Genomic DNA, 24,280 nt, shown 5'->3' on the forward strand with positions numbered 1-24,280 from the left:
TTTTTTATTATTTAAAGTGGATTAAGTAATTTCTATATGGATCTGTGTTACTGTTTTGTTTTTTATTAAAGTTGGTAAATAGAGTTAATTTAATTTGAGTTTAATTTCACTTGAATCCCCCAGTGTTAGTTAAGGAGTTTAGTCATACATCAAAGTTGAAACAGTCTCTTAAGATGTTACACTCAATACTTAATAAGAATAGACTCTTTCTTGTGTATTTTATAATACCATGCTTGCTAACACCTCCTATCCTACGTTTGGGTCATTTCTTTGTCTTTGTTTAGCTGTATCGCAGACATGCGTGTCTTCTTTTTCAGTTCTTGGATCCTATTTTCACGCTTGATCCAGTCAGCTGTTAACATTTGTACATGCCGGAGAGAATTTTTAGGTGTCAGTCTCAGTATGGCAGCACTGTTCAGGAGTCTCAGAAGCTTTGAATGATGCGCTCTGTTTTCCGAGCCTCCGAGTTTAGCTCTCCAAAGGTGTCGAAGAACTGCTCCATTTCGCATTGTAGTGCAGCATTTCGTCGGTCTGCATCAGCCCGAGCTCGTTCCATGTTCCGCATCTTGATTTCAGCGACGCTGACACATCTGCGCTGTTGCTCCAGAGTTGCACGCAGTCCTGCTACAAGCCCCTGGAGGGCCTCGTTACGCTGTTCCAACCTTAACAGATGGATTACATGTATGGTGAATTTTATTTTATTTTTTAAATTTATTAATTTTTTTCTATAATCTCCCAAAGGAAACAAAGTGTATACAAGACTATTCAGTGCTTAACAAAAAGTTGTTAATGCTGATTATCAGTAAGAGGATGTGAATTTTGTGTATTTTATGGAGAGTTTAAAGTCATACTGAAAACCAAGGTTTCATGTGTATTTTATTAGTAGTGTTGGAACTCTGATAAAGGCGTTCTTACCTGTTGATCTTGTCTTCATACTCAGCTTTCTGAATGGCCATTTGCTGCCGTAGGCCAACCACGAGGCACTGTATTGCTTGAGGGGCAGGGGGGTCTTGTGAATCTGAAGGAGCATTTGGAAGAAAGACCTCACTGCTACCTGTACTTAGTGGGGCATCTGTCGGGGCTGTGGAAGAAGCAGGGGAGTTTGGGTGTACATCACTTTCTCCAAGTTCCGACCTGAAAGAAGGGAAACATACAGAGCTGTGGCAGGGACTAGCAGTTCCACCACTACCAGAGCCCCCATCCCCAAGCAGGATCTCACAGGAGGACCAGGAACTAGTGCTGTCGGCCATTCTAGCAGTACCACCCTCCAAGTCTACTATCCCAGTGCCAGCTTCCCCTTCTTCTACACAGTCATCCATCTGCACCCCAGTTACCATGTTGTCATACACAGATAATGTGCTGTCCTGGGCTTCACTGCTCCCCTCTCTGTTCCCTAGAGCTCTCTCTGTCTCCCATTGCCTCAGGCCAGGCCAGCTTGTAGACTGCAAACAGCCCTCATGCCCAACTTCTGCCACTGTAATCGTTGAGGAGGAGGCAGTTGGTGGTGTGGTGGGGGGGTGTACAAGTCCAGAGTGAGGAGACTCCTGTGCCGAGAGAGATGGACTGTGGTTTTCATAAAGAAGAGCCGAGCTTGCCTGAGAAGAGACTTCCATTTTTTGCTGCTGTATCTCAGGTAGGTGATGAGGGGTGTGAGAACTTTGGGAAGAAAATCTCTGTTCAGTCATAAGAGGTAGAGAAAATTTCCGGGAGCATGGCTTGAAAGTCTGAGCTGGTTGGGGCACACAGTTGGTGTTAAATCCTAGATGAGGCTCTCCTGGAGGAGCAGTAGGCTTGGTGTGCACCCAATCTACCCGGCTGCCTTGTCTATGTATGGAAGCAAAAGCTGGTAGGGAGGTTCCTGGTGTCTTGCGGTTGTTTTCTCTTGAGAAGAGCACACTGTGCTCTCTGATCAGCTCTGACATCAGATGCTGCACTACAGCCGCACCTAGAGAGAAAGGTCAGTGAAAGTGGTTAGTCAAGTATGAGTTGTACGACTAAAAGGCACTAGAATTTTCCTAAACATTTATGCCACTTGGTACTAATGTTTTTCTCTCTCGAGCCAGCCAAGAGACTTGATATCAGAGTATATGAGGTTCTGAGTTCTTAGTCAGGGTCTTGTTCTCGGGTTATGCCCTCAGACAAGAGATCTTTCCCACCATGGACAATTCACTACTCTCAAATATATTTTAAACAACAAAATCTGAATATAATAATTAATGAAATATGACACAGTGCACGTTAAGCCATCTAATTTTGCTAACCTTATATACAGTACATCCTTTTAAAAAAAAATCAGATCTCATAGTTTTAGGTCTAAGGTGGGTCTAGTCAGGTTTGCTTAGTTCTTCCCCTCTTTTTCATGCTTTATGTCTTTCTTTTTTTTTTTTTTGTCTTACCCCCAATTATACTTTCAGGGTCTTCAGCTTTAGGTCGAAGAATGTTTGGTCCAAAAACAGTTGCTAGGTTTTGGATACTCATCTTATTGGTGCTAGAGAAGGACTGGACCTCATTTAAGAACCTGCAACAACAGTATTTGTCCATCACTATATATTGATGAATATTTATCCATGGTGGAGTTTAATGATTCCATAGTATCTAATATTACAATATGAAATCCAGCACTTACTGACAGATGTACTTCAGCAGTTTAAAATTAGCTACTGGTAGCTCGTGAAGAAGGTTTCTTAATTCCAGCAATCCCTGGAGCCAGACCAGAAGGTGGTTATACAAAACCTTATATCTATTATCAATAGACATTAACTCCAGAGAAGTATTGGTTAGATTAAAAGACTTCTACGGATGCATCATTAACGGTCCTTTATTTAATTTTTTTTCTTTATTATTTATACATTTTAAACAGTGTGAATATGTACTGAATGATGTAACTATTCAGTATATTTCAGTTTAACACAATAGGACATGCAGTGATACCTGTTCCCTGTCTGAGGGGATTTTTTTGCCACATATAAGAAACTCTTGATAGCGAGAGAAGGGTACTAATGGTTCAGGCAACTCTCTGAGGTAGAGCTTCAGCAGAGAGGCCACTGTGTGGACATCTGTGCTGCTGAGATATATATAAAAAAAAAAAAAAACACAGAGAGGGAATACTGACATATTTTGTGCTACATCTTGTCTACATAGTTGCCTTTGTAGCTAAAAGTATTTTATCTTCTGGCACACTGGTGTGAATAACACAGCTGATATATCATATCACCAAAATGGCATGTCCAAAAATTCCTAACAGATGTTCATAGTGTGCTAACACTTACCTATCAAAGGAAGGTTTTTCACCCGCATCAAAAGCCTCTTGCAGCTCTTTGACAAGTGTTGCCTGGCCGGGTTGCCTGAAGAGTCCGACTTCCATCAGCCCCTGCTCCCTAATGAAGTCCACACACTGCTCCACCACAAGTGGAGCCATGTGGTCTCCATACCGACGCTCATACAGCACCGTCTCCTCCAACCGCTGACCAAACACACCTTAGAGAAAAGGCAGGGGTGTAATTGATCAAACCCTGGGTTCCTACCTGACCTTAAAAAAAAAAAACCCTCAAAGGGTTATAATGCAGCGATCATTTCAGAAAATATGCTGTAGCATGCAACATCAGCATGTAGTTCAGAGAGAGATTTTTGAAATCATAAATTGTAGCACTGCACCAAAATCTCTCAGCACGGGTCTGTAAAAGCTTAAAATACTCACGCCTTCTAAAGCTCAACACTCTCTTAATTTTTCTGTAAGCGGAGTTGGAGAGGTAGCTTCCTGTTAGGTGGACTGCCTGCTTGCTCTCAGGCATCTTCCTCTTTCTCCTCCTCGCTTGTATCTTGTGTCTTCGTTTCTCAGATGCACACCCTACTACAGTTTTAAAATCACAGCGCCTGTGAATGGCTTAGTATCCCAGAATGGAACAAAGGACTGCGCAAATGCAAATAAAAATAATTTTCTGCCTCTTGCTCATTCTGAGGTGGGTTTTTTTTTTTTAGTATAGTGTGTCCTGCTTTTCTCTCAGTCTTCTCTCTTGTCTCCCTTTTTCCCATGTGCAGGTATATGGATAAACCCCAGTGCTCTGTTAGCCTTGGAGCTGAGAAGAGGCAGTCCTTGTCTTGTCCTGTTTATGTGCTCTGACCCTCAGGCTCAAATATGCTTGCTAATCAGATATAGCAACATTCCGATGGTGACAACAAATCTCATCCTTTAAGAGGAGGCATTGTTCCACTGCAATATGTCCCATGCATATAGGTTTGAATAAACTAGCCATGCTGTTTCAATATACATAAATTTTTTTTATAACAGTTGTAGAAGAAAAACACAAAACCAAAATCCAAGTCTCGGATGAAAGTTTCTGCTATGGAATAGAACAATAGATGATCTAAAGCTGCCGTTTCTAGTTCAGCTCTTTATGAATGTGCCACCAGCTCAGACTTGTCCAGTCCTCTCGGAGTGTCCAGCACCTCCTGTCTTCAGTGCATGTCCTTTCAACCCCAATCAACTTTGGTGAAGGGGCCAGCCATCCATATTTTCTGTTTCTTTTCTGAGGTTTTAGTTGAGGTTTCCTTGCAGCCACTTTCAGATGTCCAGATCATGTGGTCTGTAATAATTCGGTGCCTGTTTTTTTTTCTTTGATGAAAAGAGGCTCTAATTGTCTAAGGAGTTTTCAGTGACGCAAGCTGGCACCTCCTTAGTTCACTGTCAGAATTATTCAAGGCTGCTCCTTCAACAAAGACCTTTGGAATTTCTCAGCTTCCCCATGTCACATGTTCCCAGTCTTATGCCCTCTGTTCCTTTTGCCTTACCTGTCTTCTTACATTTTCCTTTTCCTTTGTGTTCTTTCTCTCTCACGCTCTCCCCCTTCTATCTCTGTCCTGTATCAAACTACCCCACTGCAGGCTCTTTGGAGCGTGGCCAATTGGTGCCGACTCCCGCTTTCCCTATCCTTCTTGTCTCTTCATGAATCATTAACACTGAACACCACTGTCACAGATTGACTAAAATAAATGAGCTAGAACATGTAGGCTTTTACCCACCCTCTTTCACTGTTTCTGCCAGGTACTTTTGCCATTCTCCTCTGTCTGTCACCTTGTCTCATGACCCCAACCCCCCCCGCCCCCCAACACCCTTGCTTACAAACCTAACATAGTTACCCGTCTCCAATCACTTTCCCTTAGCCCACAGTGGGCACTCCCTCAACTCCTTTTTAATGCTTGTATCCGGTTTGGGTAACTTATCCCCTGATGACATCCAAAATGGCTCCTGAGACCTTGACTTAGCATGTTGGCAACTTGAGTGTGTGTTTATCTTTTAGGGAAATCTTTCTCTGTGTAGGTGCCCCAGCAGTTATGGCTAGGAGGTCATGTGGGGAATTCATTGGGAATGTTAATCTCTCCTGGGAAATGTGTGATGGGGACTCGGGAGTGTCCTTAACTCACAGCGGTCTTTCAACAGCTCCCCCAGGAATTGCACACTTATTGTAGAACATGGGGCATGTTCTATGAATAGGATCGTACGAAAATGGCAAATGCCATACTATTGACTTTGTTTTGGGGTCCACTCTGGACTGGTACATTGATAATAATGATGTTTGACACTTCATTGCAGAACAGTAGTGTTGTGATAGAGAATGATAGGGAGCTGACAGCCCACTTGAGAGACGTGAGGTGTGTTGTAACTCTGGTGGAATTAGGTATTTTGCCAAATTGAACTGTTTCCATATCTCCCCCTCCAGCCCCCCCTACCCCCCCCCCCATGCCTGGAGGCCAGACAGGGATTTTTTACTCTGAGCTTGAGCTAAAATAGTTCATGAAGGGCATGTGGAGGACCTGCAATCCAGAATCATCTGTTTATACCAGGAGGTTTATATCTGGCAAAGTGTGTGAAGTCTATATTCACCTAAGTGACAGTGCTAGAACTTTCCCCACCTCTTCCAGTTCAGATCATTTTATGTTTTTTGCCACAAATAAAGAAAAATAGAATAGTCTGGAGTTTTTTCTTTAATCAGTTTGGAATGGCATCGGTTTTAGTGATGTGTTGGGTTTTGTTTTTTTGTTGTTGTTGTTGTTTTTTAATAAAAAGAGTTTTGTGCTCTGTAGGCAGTGGTGGACAAATGAGAGTCACTGATTTGTATAATGCAATGGAAGTATCTGGGAAATGGTCGTAATATGGGTATTGTGTCTGGAAATGAGTGTCTGTGTTTGGAATGTGTTATGACTTGAATCTTTAATGGGCTGTCACACTGTGTAGGTATTTGGTCCAAACACTTTTATCATAGTGTTTTTATCAGGCATGGCATCAGGGAAACCCCTGCAGGATTTTCCAGAGACATGTCCATGAGTGTGTATAATTACCTGTGAAAGGTATCCAGACTCCTTTGTTGAGGCTCTTCAGCCATTCTTCTCCTTGACCACAGCTGTTAGACAGGAAGAAGTATGATCCTGGGCTTACTAACACATCTCTGTTCCCTGTCAGAGAGACAGGGAGGGGGGAGGGGTTATTGGGGGAAGCAAAAACACATAAAGTTTGTTCATTGGCGTCTAAGGCGTATTAGACAATGTAACCTTTATCATAATCAGCTGTCTGGACCAAATTGGAAATGAAGGGTATCGAAGAAAGCATTTGTTTAATAGTACAAACAGTCAGTTGAATGAGATCTTTAGAACCGTCTTCAGTGAACTTCACCATGATGTTCAGTGGTGCTTAATATAACATTTCAGTCCAGTTTAAACTTTGCACAAATCTTTTTTTTTTTTTTGCTTAGGACTTTGCCTGGGAAGTCTATCAAGCACGAATAGTTAATACGCTTGTTTGTATACCTTATCGTTTCTATAGTAACAATTTACCCAGGAACTTGTATGGAGGACGCTCCACATAAACAAATTTAATAAACATGTTGTCTGTGAGAAGTTTATTTAGGATTTTTTTGTAACAGTCAGAGATAAAGCTGTAATGTTAAGGTTTCTGATAACAAAATGTTCATGATGGAGGACTTCTCTGTAACCTAGTAAGCTCATGTTGTTGTTTTATTGTTGTTTTAAAAAATCTTATTAATTTCAAGAGAAAGAAAGAAAAAAGAGGTTCTAAGCTTGGGATTTTTTCCCCCCGCAGCCCACCAGCCAGACATAACAAATCCACAAACTCATAAACGTCTCTGTTTTCCATTCCTGCACTGTCCTGCCCCTCCAGATGTAAGGAAGGCTCCTGTGGGGTGGGTGACATGAAAATAGACTTGCTGTGTCTGAGTTCATTCAAGTTAATATGACTATGAGGGAAGGGACTCATAATTATAAATACAGTGAACAATGGGACACATTATAGCATTGATGTGTAGGAATGAGACATTCTAGGACACATATGGCTCTTTTAGGGCTCTTGATGAACATGATCGATTGCTTTTAGTAGGTGTGTCATCGTCTTTTGAATGTAATACAACCTCAGATAAACATGAGCATGCTCTAAAGAAGCATTTAAACTCAAAACTATTTAATATGCATCCACTGAATTTATTTTTAACACTACAAAATGGCTGCACCATAAATAGTGCGATACAGTCCCCTCCAAATCTATTGGAACAGCAAGGCCAATTTGTTTGTTTGTGCTATACACCAAATACATTTGGATTTAAGATCAAAAGATGGATATGAGACAAGAGTTTTGGATTTCCAGATTTTATTTCTGATTGTATTTACCTCTAGATATGTTAAACAACATAAAACAGAACCTTTTATATCAGACCACACAATTTTTAGGCAAGCAATAGTGTAGGAACAAATAAGTCGAAGTAAATTAAGGTAATGAACACTTAATATTTGGTTGCATATCCTTTACTTGCAATAACTGCATCAAGGCTGCGACTCATTGACATCACCAAATTGTTGGTTTCTTCTTTTGTGATGCTTTTCCAGGTTTTTATCACAGCCTATTTCAGTTGTTTGTTTCAGGACAGTTTCTCCCCTCAGTCTCGTCTTCAGGAGGGGAAATGCTATACAATTGGGTTAAAGTCTGGTGATTGACTTGGTCAGTCTAAAACCTTCCACTTTTCCCCCCGATAAAGTCTTCTGCTGAGTTGGCAGTGTGTGTTGGACCATTGTGTTGCTGCATGATGAACTTCCTCTTGATTAATTTGGATGCGTTACACTTTAAATTGGCAGAAAAAATGTTCCTGTAAATGTCTGACTTCATTCTGCTGCTGCCATCATGACTTACACCATCAATAAAGATTAGTGAGCCTGTTCCAGAATCAGCCATGCAAGCCATGACACTACCTCCACCATGTTTCACAGATGAGCTTGTATGTTTTGGATCATGAGCAGATCCTTTCTTTCTCCACACTTTGGCCTTTCTATCACTTTGGTAGAGGTTCATCTTGGTTCCAGAACTTTCTCTGTATTTCGTTTAATCTTCTTCCAATCTGGCGTTCCGATTCTTACTGCTGATGAGTGGTTTGCATCTTGTGGTATGGCCTCTATATTTCTGCTCTCAAAGTCTTCTTTGAGCGGTGGATTGTGATAGGTTCTTGTTGAGGTCACTGACTGTTGCTTTTGGGATTTTCTTCACAGCTCTCAATGTTTCTGCCATCAGCTGTAGTGGTTTTCCTTGGCCGACCCATTCGGTACCTGTTCCTCAGTACATCAGTGGTTTCTTTCTCTTTCAGGACATTCAGAATTGTTGTATTGGCTATGCCCAATGTTTGTGAAATGCCTCTGATTGATTTTCCCCGCTTGCTTTTCTCCCATAGACAGCTCTCTGATCTTCATGTTTCTTGTTTTAACAACAAACGCCGTCCACAGGTGAAACTGAAGGCTAAAACCAAGAGTCGACGTTCAGAGCTATTTATTGTTTAAACAGTCAATCTAACAGAACACACCTGGATAACAAGAAACATCTGGCAGGCACATGGTCCAATATTTTTTGCTCGCCTACAAATTGGGTGGTCTGAAACAAAATGTTGTTTAACACATTTACATATAAATACCAGGAAATAAAAGCTGAAATTCTAAACTCTCTTCTCATATTCATCTTTTGAGCTCAAACCTAAATGTCTCCAGGCTACAGCAATGAATTGGCCTTGCTGTTCAAGTAGTTTCAGACGCGACTGTATATGGTGACTTGGGAACTAATTAAGTTTTTAAGCTGGGATTATTCTCCTTCTTTTTATTAACTGCACTGAGTGACAGGGAATCGAACCGTACTGGATCTGTTTTCCCAAGCTGAAAATCAGACATGACAGGTTCAGGTACAGGTTAAACGAGTTAATTAAGAAGATCCTCTATGAGTCATGGTCAAACTGTCCTTTTGCCCAGTCTCATATCGAGATAATGGCCTGAGTACAATTGGGTGACCATTTCTTATTCTTAAGTACGACTAAAGTTCAAAAGCGGAAGTGCACAGCATTGATTTTCATAATTAAATTTTTTCTAAAATGTTGTTTCCCCACCACCACCCTCCTGGGAGGAGACTATTAATCACAGAATGGGTCTTGGCCACAATTACACTGCATTTTACATTCCACGCACATTTGCTGAGAGAGCGTGGTAATTCATTTCAGTGAGACACTTTCCTTCACCTACAGAGAGCTACAACAACCAGCTAAGTGGTTTATCAATACCTCTTTTGTTCCAAGCATGGATAGTAAGACCTACCATAGCCTAATGATATTAAAAGGAGATGGAGGTCATCCCTAAAGGCTGAAGGGAATGACTGCTGCATTGTGCAACAAGCTTAAATTGAGTTTAATGTAAGTGAACATTTGTAGCTCTCTCAATGGCATTAGTGCCCCCCCTTGCTCATTCTTTAAATGAGGCCCAGAATTCTTTATCAGCTGCTCTCCCATGATGCGATAAGAGAGAATAGACGTACTGGTTAGGAAATCTAGCTTAATTTGATTAGAGCAGTGTAAGAGAATTTGTACAGACTACACTTTGAAAACTGCTGTGTGGGATATAAAGGACTTAAAGAACTGTGTAGTAGTAAGGTATGCAAACATAAGATAATTGCGTTGACAACTAATGTTAGTTTTGAAGGGAAGCTGAACACGATTATTTCACCCCAAAACATTAATGTGTCGCTTAAAGCTTGGTGAGATTTTATTTAATGTAATTACTGCTATACAGTATAAGGCCCACCTATAACTTGTTAATTGACACATTAATGCATTGTCTAGCTAACAGAAGAATGCAAGAATTCCCTTCTGGATGAATAATTTTTATTTCTTTATAAGTGAAAATAACAATATAGTATAAACAATTGAAAACAATATAACTATTGTATATGACATTTTATGAAGCTTTACTGAAGGGCAAATAAGTGTAGATTAACTGTTATAGGAAATGATCAGTGATGCAGCCTGACGTGAATCAGAGCCACATTGAAGTTAATTATTTTCCAATAACAGCACGTTTTGTACTACTTTATTCCTTTATTCCTCTTATACCACTTCAATTTGACATCGCTAACCATCCATCCATCCATGCATCTTCTATACCACTTATCCTTCCTTCAGGGAACCTGGAGCCTATCCCAGGGAGCATCGGGCACAAGGCGGGGTACACCATGGACAGGGTGCCAATCCATCACAGGGCATAATCACATACAAACTTACATACCCATTCATACACTATGGACATGGACACTTTAGACACGCCAATCAGCCTACCATGCATGTCTTTGGACTGGGGGAGGAAACCGGAGTACCCGGAGGAAACCCCCGCAGCACGGGGAGGACATGTAAACTCCGCACACACAGGGCCACGGTGGGAATCTAACCCCCGATCCTGGAGGTGTGAGGCGAACATGCTAACCATTTTTAATTTATTAAAGAATACTGTATACTTTTAAAAATTTGTTTATAGTTATGAAACGTTCACAAAACAAGTTACTTCCTGTTATCATTTTTGACATACCAACTATAAACAGTCATTCCCTCACTTTCTTTTGAAGTTATTAAGATAGAAAAAAATTAGCTTGTTACAGGGAAACCACAAAACATAAACTCCTCCCTCCTTACACCTTACACTTGGGAAGATCTTCAGCTTTAACTGTTAGAAATTTTTATTAGTAGGCTTAGATTGTGATGAGCCTGAGTCACAAGTCCCAGTGAATGAGATGTTGATAAATGAATGAATGTGATAATTAACAGGGAATTGTAGACTCATTCTTGTTCTGATTGGTTGACATCATTTAAAATTTTTATTTTATTTCACAGAGCTTAAGGTGCCACAGAGAAAGTTTTCTATAAATCTCTAGGGAGTTTCATTGAAAGCAGAGAAAATAGCCAAAATATTACAAAAAGCCTTCTGACTTATAAATTGTCAAAATAAAAATGAAAAAAAATTGAACTGGGAAACAGGAGGATTCTTGTAAGGAGACTACATAACATTATATGGCTAAGTTGCTGGCTAAACCTGGCTATATTGTACTGGCTGTATTGTACTATATACTATAAGTATGACTGAGTAAGTTGCAGTTTATTAGGTATACCTACCATGACGATGCACTTTATAGCTATATAATTACCAACTGTAACTATTGCAACTGTGTCAGTAAATGAGAAAGCACCACTACTGTGTAGATATTTTTTGGGTGGTGAACCACTCTCAGCACAGTAATGACCCTGGTCTGAGTGTATCAGGGGTAGCACTGGTGTTGAGACCAGTCAGGCCACTAAAAATATCTATCGGAAATTGCCGCTGATGAAGGGCTAGACCATAATAAACACTTTCAGCTTGAACAAAGAAGAGCCAATGTCTCTAACTTTACACTTGTAAGATGGACCCAGATCACTAAGTGTACTATGAGAACGCTCCACCATCCAAATAACATCCTCTGGTCTCCCCTGATGGATGGGGTAAAGAGGAAAGAGTGGCTATATGGTCAGTAATTATACATATATACAGTGCTCCTATATGGCGTGCTTACCTGATAAAAGAAGAAACATGGGTGGAAACTCAATATTGGTTGTTATGAGTTCAATAACTCATGAGTAGGTGTGATGAGAAGAAGTGGTGTTAATTGGTGGGAGAAGTTAAGCACTGATAGGCTGATGACAGAGACCATACATGGGTGTGGTTTATAACCAGAAATGTTACTTAAAGGTTTAGTTCAAATTCGCTTACTACTGTACTTAATATGCCACCATAGTAAATAATTTTAGGTATGGTATTTTATTACTACAGCAAATTTGAACATAGAGTCGCAAAATGCTTGCTGAACTGCTTGTGAAGTAGATGAATTTAAGATTCAACATTGTTACAGGCATAAGTACGCTTATCCCAATGTAATAATGTTTTGCCTGTGTAAACCAATCCTTTATTTAATAATTTGGGGAAAATTATATATAATATAAAATTTCAGTGTATTTATGTAAAGAATGTTTGATATCATTCTACTATACACTTAAAGTCTGTTACATATATATATATATATATATATATATATATATATATATATATATATATATATATATATATAAGCAAGCTAAAATAACTAGGTAGGCAAATGAATAGAAGAACAAAGTAAAGTATTAAAATTAGCTCCTTGAGGGTTCTTAGCTTCCTAAAACCATTCTACTTGGAACCCTGGAAAAAGAAACCCCCTGTTGCGATTTCCACGAGGGGACTGTCCACTTTACAGAATACTCCATAAATTGTTTTATTTTTTTCAAAAACAAAATTCATTTTATGTAAGAATTAAGTAGGAAATGTTAAATTCATGTCAAGGGTATATTACACTAAAAGCACTTTTTAGGGTATGAAATTATTCATTCATCTTCAGTAAGTGCTTTTATCCTGGTCAGGGTCGTGGTGGATTTGGATTCTATCCCGAGAACGCTAGGAACAAGGCAGGGATACACTTTGGAAGGAACACCAGTCCATCACAGAGCAACATGCACACAGACATTTACACACCAGGGAGCTTTTACTGTAGCCACTCCGTCTACTCGCATTTATGAATTAACACAAAATATTTATTTATTTATTTATTTATTTATTTATTTAAACAGAAGTGAGGTGTTTTATTTTAAATATATTAAGTTGCAGTCTGTAATGCATTAATTTCAGATGTGAATGAATTCTAATATAGTTCTGATGAATATGGTAAAATATACATCCTAATGGTATAAAATTATATTTTTTAAATACATCTTTATTTTAAGTATTTACAAGTATGAATATACTTAACACAAATATTAATATAACTACACATGTTTTTTGATAGACCACTGGGACGTCATCATTGGAAAAATCATAGGCATTTACAATAGAATTTACTTTTTTGTGATTCTTATCACAAGAAAATCACCAGTATTGTTTAATAGTGCTGTTTTAACTGTGACAAGTGTATCAGTAAAAGCAATAATTTTGACCAAGTTCCATTGTCAAACATTACAACGTTTCACAGCATTGCTCAGAATCCTGGATGGAACCAATCCTTGTTAGTGTGTGGAGAGAAAGAGAAATAACTTTATTTAAAAACCTTTATTCAACACCTCACTTCCTCCTCCACATAATACTACTGACTGCTTTAGTGTATAGCATTTGCCAAGTGTCCTCCAGTTCATTAAATTAAGTGGTGTCTTCAGCAACACTATAGCCGTCCCTCAGGCATCCATGAAACCACAAATCACCGAACTGTTAACGCCACTTTGGATTCTTCTTCATGGGCTTTTGTGTCTGTGAGCCATCAAACAGAATCAGAATCAGGGTCCAGACAAATAACTATATATAGAGTGTCTGAAGCTGCCAATACTGATCTTGACTGAATGGAAAAGACCGCTTAGATTGATGGACAAATCGCTATTGAAGTGCTCTGCAGTATTGTGCAAACCAAATTAGTAGGTCAGAGCTCACACCCCATCCAAGCTTCACAGGTATTGAGATCAACTGCTGAAGCGCTACTATTTATTTATTTAGTTAGTAAGTTAGTGTACAATCTAAGTAATTGCAACCTAATGCAATAAGGCCTATTTCAGCAGCCATGACCTCTCAAAGGCAACACGCAGTGCATTTCTACGCTCAAGGTCACCATCCATTGTAATCCATCCAGCTATTTCATGATGGATATGGCAAAAGGTGCATGAAGTAGGCGCACTCACCTTTCTGTGTGACGCTGTCAAACTTCCAAGACTTGAAACAGGTGAGTCCCATGCTGCAGGTGTCTTTCTCATGCAGCGACCTAGCTTTGCCAGATCTCTAGTCCTCTCTTGGCATTTATCATTCTCTACATGTCAGCGATGGAATTGTTGGTGAACAGAGGCTGGCCACGACGGTGGCATTACTGAGCACAGACTGCCCAGCACTGCCATGGTTCGTCTCAACTGCCTCGCCATCCGTCTAATTCCCCACATCTCCCTCCCCATCCATCCCATCAATAAAGATCCAGCTCTACCCCTTTTGCAGTCTGTGCTGGGGGAGATGTAAGGGTGGGGCGAGCGCTGTCTCTGCGGCATACGTAGGCGCACACACTCCCTAAGCTAAAGTCTGGCCTCAGCATCCCTTCAGTATCTATAATTACTTTGGTACAGTACGGCATTTCAGGCGAGCAGGACCAATTTCCCTAATGCATCCACCTCCCTGCATCCCCCCCCCCCCCCCCCCCCAAATACACACACTCTCGAGCCACCACCCAGCATTTGGTTTAATGGCCATCGACATGATCGGCCCTCACCCGCATGCAATGACTCAAAGAGGTTATAAAGACAGGAGCGGGTGGCCGGCGCGTTAAACTTTTGAACCGTTCTCCATTACGTTAAGAGGAGATGCTCTCTCTCCTCTCTTGCTGTCCTTCTCCTGACTATTTTCCATCCTGCCTATCTCTCTCACTCCCTCCTTCTCTCTCCCTCTCTGTTCATAGATGAGATTTATGTTCCCTGTCCTGGCAGGGATGTTGTGGATGTATTGATTCTGATGAAAGAGGCTCACTTCATTTGGAAGAAGGAATAGTCTGACTGACTAGACTTTACACATGCCATCAAATCTAGGAGCTTTAGTTGAATTGATTTGTTGTGAATTCCACCATGGCGTTTCACGGCTGATGTCCACAGTATCACAGATGTGTCTTTTCTAAAGTCTAAGAAGGGAAATGGACACCTTTGTGAATGGACATATCATGCATTCTTCTCTTAAAGTTGACATTATAAAGTAAAAGACTTGTTGGTAATACCCATCAATATTCATTCATCCATTCCTGCTTTATCTTGGTCAGGGTTGTGATGAATGTGATGGGGCAATTTAGCAAAGCCAATCCAACTACTTGCGTGTTTTTGGACAATGGGAGGAAACTGGACAATCCGAAAGGAAGCCCATGCAAACAAAAGACAGTAACCCAGCCTTAGGATCGAACCAATCACCTTGGCATCAACGCTACCTTCTGCACCACCATGCAGCCTACCCACCAATGTACAGTATGCAAGGTACTTGAGGAACAAGCAGTAAGCTGTTTGAGATTTTCCGTTTTCATATTTCTCTAATGCAAACTCATCATATCAGATTTGGCTCTGATTTAACCAAGATTCACCCCGAGCAAGATGACGACACCCTCCATCGCAGCCAGCTCAAAAAAAGAACGTGTACCACCAAATTTAGTCAAAGCACCTGTTGAGACATTGATGGAGTGTTGATGCAAAGTAAGATTTGAGGATTGTGTGTCCTGTATCCCTCGGCTCGGCTCACGATATGTGTGTGTGTGTGTGTGAGATTCACTCCAGTTGCCAGTACGTAGGCAATTCTAATTAACACTGAAAGCTTTCATTTCCCATTGTGTCAATATGCCTGACTCATGCCATTCACATGCTCATGCTGAGGCTCTTCAGAAAATGAACCCCCACCCCCCCACACCCCACCCCCACCCCACCCCCACCCCCCCACACACTCACACACTGGTCTGCTTCTTTTCTAGTAAACACACACCCACACACTTCATCATGCCTCCTTTTTCATGACATGTCAGTCTTGGAAATTGAAAGTGCCACTGTAGGAGACTGGTGGTGTGAATTGAAACAGGCTTTGCTTGACTTTTCTCTATTGAAATAACCACCTGTAAAGGAATTTTGGAAACACATTAAAAATTTTTTTTAGAATTTCTAGGTACTACTGTTTTATGGTCCATAGTAAATCTGTTTCCTCTCTCACACAAGGCAACAAATTGCTTCTGCCCTCTACAGCGTGAAAGACAACATAGCAGGCAGGGACGATAACACACTGATTTGGATTCTGTACACAGAGGTTTATCATCATTAATCATAATTGTGTGTGTGCTGTGCTGTTTAATTGTTGTGCTAATACAGGGCATGATAGCAAGGTGAGTTTCCAGTAATTACTGTGCAAGAAAAACTATGATTGGCGTAAGAAATACACACACAAGCTAGAACATCAATGCCCTCTTTGAATATGTCACTGAATCAGACCAGGTCAGAGTATTCTTTTGGTTTACACTCTTTGCATGAGTTTGTCATCATCAACTGATGGAGGACTTGTGAGTGAAACATCATTTTTTTTCTACAGATGGATGGATGGATGGTCACTCTACATACTATATTTGCAAATTACATGTTTAACTCAATTACACTATATGTATCTGTTCAGTGCTTCAATTATCTTTATCTATATACATTTTTTAAAATCTATTTTATGGCCAAAAGTTTGTAGACACCTGACCATAACACTCGTGTGCTTTTTGAATATCCCATTGCAGATCTGTATAATATACTCCACTCTTCTGGGAAGGCTTTCCACTAGACTTTGGAGCGTGGCTGTGGGGGTTTGTGTTCATTCAGCCACAAGAGCATTAGTGAGGTCAGGCACTGAAGTCAGGTGAGGAGGTCTGGGTTGCTGTTTGTCAGCCCTTTGTATGAATTTTGGTTTTGACCGTTCTTCAACCTTAAATACATCACAGTATATTATGTTTATGAGATTCTCTTCTTTTGTCATAGCACACTCACCCAGTGGCATTACTGTTAATCCTGGCACTTAGCCATCCTAAACATCATGGTGTATATATAATGTGCGGTGTAAAAATGTCTTGAAACATTGACGTTATAGTTTTGCCACATGACACACCCCTACCCAAAAGTGCATCCGAGTTCATTCCAGTGTGGAATTAAATGTGACTCACCCTAGCCAAATACACACACACACTTTACTTGCTTATTGCTGGAGTGCTGTCAGACTTAAATGACTTATCACATGTATTACTGACCCTGAGAGACACAACATGATGTCATCATGTGTAACAGAAGAACTTTTATTTCAGACATGCGAGTACACTAGCTCATGCCCTTACTCACTGTTACGCTTAGAGGACGGTGCATTTGGAGGATTTTACACCGTGCTTAGGAGAGTTGAGGTTCCACAAAGGCTAATTATCACAAGTGACTGAAATGATCATAGCATGTCAGGAACAATGAATATGATTGCGAAAAAATGTAGGAAAAAACAGGAATATAAACTGCTTTGAAAAGTGACCTAAAGTCACACTCGACTCATTCTTTCATATTATATTAATTCATTCTTTCATTCATTCATCTTCAGAGCTTCAGTAATCACTTTATCCTGGTCAGGGCCATGAGTAATTCAGGGCCAGTCCTGGCAGACACTGGGCACAAGAGAAGAATTCACCCCATATACACTAATAACTACAGATGCACCGATGTATCAGCCGATAAAGGCTATTTTTCATGCTATCGGCCGGTAAAAAAAACATCCAATGATCAGGGCCAATTATATCCTGTCAATCAAAAGAGGGCGGGAAAACACATTGATTTCGTGCTGTGTGTAAAGATGTCGTGTGTGTGGAATGATGACAAAACTGCAGTTTGTAATCTCTGCACCACTAAAATTTTACACCGGAAGTGAGCAGCAGCGAAATCGAGTCTACTCCCTCCTCCCCTCGCACGCTGCTCCGGAGCTGTTCGCGCTGAATTAAAGCACCAGTACACCGTTGAAAGATTTAAATGAAGATGAGTTGACAGAAAAAGTATATATTGCACAGAAATGTTAATGAGTTAATATCATCAACAAATAAAAAGTTTATATTAGGCCTATATATAACAAGTTTGATGTTCAGTGATGAAGTAGAAATGTTTTTGTTTGTGGTGAGTGAATGTGAGACTAACCGGAGGTTTTTTAGAATTCAGTTAATGAATTCTGTTAATATGAATTAATAACATTCAATAAGTTAAGAAATCTTACTTTAATCTTCAGAATTTTGTTCATGTGTTAATGTTAATTTGAGTAATGTGTTTTCTGTTTATGACACCAGTTACTGTGAAACAACTTGTTGAAATGGAGAGAATAAAGTTTTTATTTGCATTTCCTTCAGAATTGTGGAATTAATTATTATTCATTTAAAAGAAGGTATAAAAGGCAGAACTATCGGTATCGGTTATCGGTATCGGCCGATATCACTCTGAATAATCGGTTATCGGTTTCGGCTGAGAAATTTAGTATCGGTGCATCTCTACTAATAAATAAATCTTACAATCAAAACTCTAAACCTTTTTTTGTTTGTTTGTTTGTTTAACACAGAAAATGCATGAATTCATCCTGCAAGTGTTTCACACGACGGGTAAAATGCCATATCTTTCTAAATCTCTTAGGTTGTCTACGCATGGTTGCATAAGATTAAATGAAACAAAATGATACCAGCCATTTCCTGTGTGCGCGTGTTCATGGTGGTTGCGGGATTTCTTGTTTCCAGTTCTTTTGAAATCTCACTGTTAACTTTTTGACGTATGTTTTGTCTGAAGCTATGACTAAATATCATTCAGTAAATAAATTTGTAGGTGTAGTCAGAGGGAAAAAAGGGGTTTTATTTTTAGATAATTGTGATAACACTGTCTGCTGCCACCGTCAGGCGAAAGAAAAAATTGCCATCAATCATACATTCTAATAGAGAAGCCACAGGCCAATTCACATCTGTCCACAGGCTGTGTTTGGCCTTGGGGCTGGACTTTGGACACCGCTCGCTTAGGAAAACGTGTTATTTAAAAATACTCCACCAAAAACAATAACGGACTATTTCATATACACAAACTGGATCCTGTTAAAATTTAAGGTTAATGATGATTATATTTGATTGTGTTCATTCAGATTTAAGATCATTTCACATTTCTGAGATAACTAGGGTGCTCGTGGTCTATTAGAGAAGTTATTCTCCGATTTGTCAATACCCTATCTGAAGAATATTCCCCTTTTTCTGACGAAGTCACAGCAATCGGGTCAAACAATGCCAATGAGATGTGGCATTGTGTGCACATGCTTGCATTGCTTTAACCCCTCTCTGTAGGTCCCACCTTCTCATACACCAATTGGTCAATTATAAAAGTCTTGCTGTAATTGGCCAAATTACTGCCTGTCAACCATTAGCCTACTATATAATCAGATTACATTACTTACATATTGTGATTATTTTCACTGTGTATTACTTTCAGATTACATTTTTTATGAAGTAATTTGTAACTGTAATGGATTACATTTTTAAAGTAACCCTCCCATGCCTGGTGTTACATTTGTTACACAGTGTGTGCTCAAGTCTCTCCAGCCTGTAACTATATGTATTTGTTTGGTATCTTTATGTAAATGTCCACCATATGCCTGATGTGATGCATCTTGCAACAGCACATCAACAGACCTATGGCACTATCACACCCACAACCAATCAGTTGCCATGTATATATGAAGTGTGTACAGACACAACTACACCTACAGCTGCAGATTCTATTCCTGTGTTAGATACAATTTCAGCTGTGGATACAGTGCCAGCTGTGGATACAGTTATAGCTGTGGATACGGTTGCAAATGCAAATACTGTTATAGCTGTAGATACTGTGCCAGGTCTACATCTACCTGCAGTTCCAAGTCTACCTCCAGCTGCAGTTGAGGTTCCAGCTCCAGCTGCAGAAGAAGATATAACTCCTTCTATATCTACAGTATCTGTAAGTGAAGTGCACACACGCACACAGAGCCACACACACACACACACACACACACACACACACACACACACACACACAGACAAATAAAATAACACTATTTTGCATGCTTAATACCACAATCTAATAATAATATTAATATCCTATGTTCCCAGGATGTACCCACATATCTTCCAGCTGGGAAGGTGCTGACAATTTACATGTTGCACCGGTAGATGACCAGATCCAGATGCCACGTGAGTCTCACAGTTGTATACACACATATATTCTCTGTGTCTACTAAAAACATCTACAAGCACCTGCTTTTAACTCCTCTTGCTTGTCTTACACATTAATAATGCATAGAAAGCATCTGGTGCCTGAGCCTCACCCATGAGACCATTCACTTTATCACTATTCTCTCTCTCTCACACACACACACAAACACACACACACCTCACACACGCTCTCTCCCTGTTTCCCTGCAGTTGATTACATGTTGCCTCTGGTTGAGAAAATCCACCCGAATCTGGACAATAAGATCACCTGGATGCTTTTAGAGGGTGAGAACAACTGCGAGATCATGAACATGATTGGAGATCCTGAGCTCCTGAGGTGTGCACACACACACACACACACACACACACACACACACACATTATTACTATTATTATTTTTTAGAAATTATTTGTAAAGTGGTTGTAATAATGATTGTATATTCCAACAATACACAAACTGTTTCACTCCCCTATTCAATATTTATATGCATATTACTTTTATTTACACACATGTGATATATACATATATTTGTGTGTGTGTTTTTTGTAGGTGGATATAATGGACACTCTCTTGAAGGCAAAAGAAGCTGGTCACAAGCCGGTGAGGGTCTTAATTGAAAACTGGACATGTGCTGATAATCATTTATGTGATATACAATATAGTTGTGTTCGATTCATATTTAGATTTATCATCACATCACAGTTTGCACATGGATAAACACACACACACACACACACACACACACACACACACACTCTGTGCAGTCTAAAACCATTCTGCATTTTTCTTTCAGGAAACTTTGAAGATGTTTTACAACGTCAACAATAAGAAGAAGAAGAGGAGAAAGAAGAAATAAACATTCCATCCAACAATTCCAACCATAATATATTGTACAATACATTGCATGAAGTGTCTGTGTCTTTATCATTATCATTTTAATTAGAATTTAATGAGAAGCATATTGTAAATGTATTAAGTCAATAGTATTAAAATCTGAAGTAGTAACTACGAAGAATATTAATAATTGATTGTAGTTTATATAATACTTATGTTCCTTAAAGGAGGCGCAGACAGAAGCAAGTGCAGGTTAGGTAGTTTAATCCAAAAACAACAAGTCCAAAGGACAATTCAAAACTTCACAACGTTAAAAAGACAAGGGTCATACGATCAGGCAAAAAGGTCAAAATAGTCAAGGCAGAGAATCAAGGTGAATGGAGTAAACAATGTCAAAACCAGAATATCAACACTTAGAAAGGCTTGGTAACAACAGAGACAAATAGCATCTGAGCATATACTTCACAAAGACATTGTGTTCTAACAGTCTTTATATACTGTGGAGTGAGTGTGTGTGTGTGTGAGAGAGAGAGAGAAAGAGATTGGTAACAGGTGTGTGTGATTAGAAATCTTGAGAAGGTGAACGTGTGTGTGAGGGAAGTGTAGTCCTCTTCGGCCATGTTTGTAGTTCATGGTGCACCCTGGGAAATGGAGTAACTGGTTTGCTATGATATGAAAACTTTCATGAGTAATAATAATAATAATTAGTAATAATAAATAAACTATCGATAATAAACATTATTAATAATTAATAATTAATAATAATTATACAAGAAGAAGAAATAAATGTCATTAAAATAAAAGGAATATTAAACAAGAAGAAGATTTTCAAATATAATAATAATCATCATCATCATCATTATTATTGAATATGATTATTGAATATTAACTACAAATATACATTATTGTTTATTAAAACAAAATTTGCGCACAGTGGCTTAGTGGTTAGCATGTTCGCATCACACCTCCAGGGTTGGAGTTTGATTCCTGCTGTGGCCCTGTGTGTGCAGGGTTTGCATGTTGTCCCCATGCTTCCGGGGTTTCTTCCGGGTACTCCGGTTTCCTCCTCCAGTCCAAAGACATGCATGGTAGGCTGAGTGGCATGTCCAGATTGTCCGTAGTGTATGATTGGGTGTGTAAATGTGTATGTGATTGGCACCCTGTCCAGGGTGTACCCTGCCTTGTGCCCGATGCTCCATAGGATAGGCTCCAGGTTCCCTGTGACCCTGTAGGATAACCGGTATAGAAAACGGATAGATGGATGGATGGATGTTTTATTTGATAAGGTCAGTTTGCAATCAGTCTTGTTTATACAAATATACAGATAAATACAAAAAATACAGAAGGGGTTTGTGCGAAATAATAATAATAATAATAATAATAATAATAATAATAATAAAGCATCATGGTCAATTAACAGCAAGGTCATAGACTGTTGAAACACTTCTTATCCACAGAACAGAGTCACTGAATGTATTATAAGTGGGAATTGTTGCAGCTTGGCCTGTTAATTTTTTAGTGTACAGATAGGATTAAAAATGAGTTTTTTCTATACTGATTGTTCAAGATATTTAGTTTTGGAGAGTACACTTGTGCTTAATGTACTTAAGTTACTCGGGACTCTAGCTGCCAGCTGGTCAAGCGTAAATGTGCCATGTTCACTGGTTTGGTTAGAACATTTGGACAGAATTCAGAATCTGGCCAGTGTTTGAGTTATAACTGACGAGAACAGGAAGTCCAGAAGATTTGGCTTCGTTAGATTTGAGAGGCACGAAGACGCACAGAGGGTGAGTGTACACTACAGTCAAGTGTACTAGTGTACAACCTAGTGGAAAGTTTCCTTACAGCAGGAAAAACAGTGATTAATGTGGTGTTTGTGTGTGTGTTTTTATGTACATGTTCAGGCTGTGGATGAGTTGAACGGGAAAGAGCTGAAGGGCAAGAAGGTGTATGTGGGCCCAGCACAGAATAAAATAGAGAGACAGACTGAACTCAAGCACAAGTATGAGCAGGTAAATCACTCACACACACACACAGAGGATGCTGACTCTCTGCTCTCTCCTATCTGCTGTAGGGTCTGAACCTCTACGTGAAGAACCTGGATGATAGTGTGGATGAGGAGTGTCTGCATACTGTGTTCTCGCAATTTGGAAACATCGTGAACGCAAAGGTCACTTACAACTAATAATCCCTACATATTATTCATTTCCCAATAACCGGTCCACTTCCACTTACTTACTCTGAAGTGTGTATCTAGTATAAAATGTTTCCTTATCTGGGCACTGCTATATGTGTGGGGATTCAAAACCAGAACTTTGATGCTAACAAAACATAGCTGTCCTCTTCCAGTTTTGTGATATTCATTGATATTTGTGTGTACACTCTGTGCTGGTTTTCCGTCATGGTTGCCACGTTAGCATGTTTATCCTAATGTGTCTCCTCACTGTCTACTACAGGTGATGATGGACAATGGCTGCTCCAAAGGCTTTGGCTTCGTGCGCTTCTGGTCTCCTGAGGAAGCCATGAATGCAATAAAGGGGCTGAACGGCAGGATGTGGGGCAGGAGGCAGATATACGTGGGTGTGGCTCAGCGGAAAGAGGAGCACCAGGCTTACCTTGCCCATCAGAACATCCAGAGGTTGGCGAGAACGCAGGTTGGTGTTAATGCAATACAGAACATCTACCAACATCTGAAATGATTCAAAATTGTAGTTAAAGGGTCTCTGGCTGTAAAAGGTTGAAGTATTCTGGCTTTAAGCTACTCTAGCTAATACTTCTATGTTAGCAGATGAGGATAGCATAGCTAACTACAACCTGTGATTCTGATCTGTGAGGAACAAGATGAAATAACATGTGCTAATGGTTGTGTCTACATGTGTTTTACAGACCCAGTACCTGGCTCCCTATTATGCCAGCTGCCAGCAGGTCAAGATGACTTTTCCTCATTATACTGCACAGACCATCCAATCTCAATGTAAGCCACAGCTGTCTGATTGTATATCAGTGTTACACAGGCTTGGGAAGTAACAGAATACATTTAATGGTATTATGTAATCAGGATACTAAAAACTAGTAACCATAATCTTTTACAGTTCCGTCAAAAAACAAAGTAATCAGATTACAGATTCATTTAGTAAAAATGGGAATACTATCAGGATTGCAATTTGTAAAAATTAATCTTTTGACATAACACAATATAGACAGCTGCTTGATTATAGTTCTGGTTCTCTCTTGACTCACGTGAGCAACCTCCTGGTGCATGCGCAAATAAATTT

General features: G+C 39.7%; 4 protein-coding genes across 6 annotated transcripts in view; 3 read left to right on the forward strand and 1 right to left on the reverse strand.

The window, feature by feature from the left end:
* mapk9 (mitogen-activated protein kinase 9) overlaps window positions 1–17,099 on the forward strand; it is a 33,988-nt gene extending 16,889 nt beyond the window's left edge. Inside the window, exon 13 of the mRNA XM_053648613.1 lies at window positions 16,676–17,099. The gene's annotated coding sequence lies outside the window, so the exon portion shown is untranslated. The remainder of the gene's footprint in view (window positions 1–16,675) is intronic.
* si:ch211-247j9.1 (rho GTPase-activating protein 24) lies at window positions 41–14,533 on the reverse strand. 2 transcript variants are annotated; one of them, XM_053648603.1, is made up of 9 exons: window positions 14,079–14,533; window positions 12,576–12,578; window positions 6,337–6,450; window positions 3,270–3,477; window positions 2,932–3,064; window positions 2,627–2,700; window positions 2,397–2,518; window positions 916–1,945; window positions 41–662 (listed from the first exon to the last, which is right to left on the reverse strand). In XM_053648603.1, exons 1-9 carry the CDS (start codon window positions 14,128–14,130, stop codon window positions 425–427), a joined length of 1,974 nt encoding a protein of 657 aa, XP_053504578.1. In that variant the 5' UTR covers window positions 14,131–14,533; the 3' UTR covers window positions 41–424. The 2 variants fall into 2 exon arrangements, with proteins under 2 accessions (XP_053504578.1, XP_053504577.1); XM_053648602.1 differs by lacking the exons at window positions 6,337–6,450; window positions 12,576–12,578; window positions 14,079–14,533 and adding an exon at window positions 3,698–4,043.
* Window positions 17,100–19,976: 2,877 nt separating the features above from the next.
* On the forward strand, window positions 19,977–21,132 carry LOC128622268 (polyadenylate-binding protein 1A-like). Of its 2 annotated transcripts, XR_008388370.1 has the most exons (4): window positions 19,977–20,149; window positions 20,381–20,507; window positions 20,721–20,771; window positions 20,965–21,132. XR_008388370.1 is itself a non-coding variant. In XM_053648630.1 (3 exons), the coding sequence occupies exons 1-3, from the start codon at window positions 20,059–20,061 to the stop codon at window positions 20,728–20,730; spliced, it is 228 nt and encodes a 75-aa protein (XP_053504605.1). In that variant the 5' UTR covers window positions 19,977–20,058; the 3' UTR covers window positions 20,731–21,132. The 2 variants fall into 2 exon arrangements, 1 of the variants encoding a protein (XP_053504605.1); XM_053648630.1 differs by having other exon boundaries at window positions 20,721–21,132.
* A 1,130-nt stretch (window positions 21,133–22,262) lies between these two features.
* On the forward strand, window positions 22,263–24,032 carry LOC128622695 (polyadenylate-binding protein 1-like). Its single transcript, XM_053649394.1, has 6 exons — window positions 22,263–22,291; window positions 22,738–22,792; window positions 22,910–23,017; window positions 23,080–23,175; window positions 23,462–23,659; window positions 23,892–24,032. Exons 1-6 carry the CDS (start codon window positions 22,263–22,265, stop codon window positions 24,030–24,032), a joined length of 627 nt encoding a protein of 208 aa, XP_053505369.1.
* The last annotated feature ends 248 nt before the right edge of the window (window positions 24,033–24,280 follow it).

Source organism: Ictalurus furcatus, chromosome 18, assembly GCF_023375685.1.
Source record: "Ictalurus furcatus strain D&B chromosome 18, Billie_1.0, whole genome shotgun sequence".
Lineage (NCBI taxonomy): Eukaryota > Metazoa > Chordata > Actinopteri > Siluriformes > Ictaluridae > Ictalurus > Ictalurus furcatus.

Coding starts and splice junctions, on each gene's coding strand:
- LOC128622268 (XM_053648630.1), top strand. CDS start 20,059: ATGTTCCCAGGATGTACCCACATATCTTCCAGCTGGGAAGGTGCTGAC. Junction 20,150..20,380: donor TGACCAGATCCAGATGCCAC/GTGAGTCTCACA, acceptor GTTTCCCTGCAG/TTGATTACATGTTGCCTCTG.
- LOC128622695 (XM_053649394.1), top strand. CDS start 22,263: ATGGATGGATGGATGTTTTATTTGATAAG. Junction 22,793..22,909: donor GGCACGAAGACGCACAGAGG/GTGAGTGTACAC, acceptor GTACATGTTCAG/GCTGTGGATGAGTTGAACGG. Junction 23,176..23,461: donor GAAACATCGTGAACGCAAAG/GTCACTTACAAC, acceptor TGTCTACTACAG/GTGATGATGGACAATGGCTG.
- si:ch211-247j9.1 (XM_053648603.1), bottom strand. CDS start 14,130: ATGGGACTCACCTGTTTCAAGTCTTGGAAGTTTGACAGCGTCACACAG. Junction 2,519..2,626: donor CTGCTGAAGTACATCTGTCA/GTAAGTGCTGGA, acceptor CTGTTGTTGCAG/GTTCTTAAATGAGGTCCAGT. Junction 1,946..2,396: donor CCCTGAAAGTATAATTGGGG/GTAAGACAAAAA, acceptor CTTTCTCTCTAG/GTGCGGCTGTAGTGCAGCAT.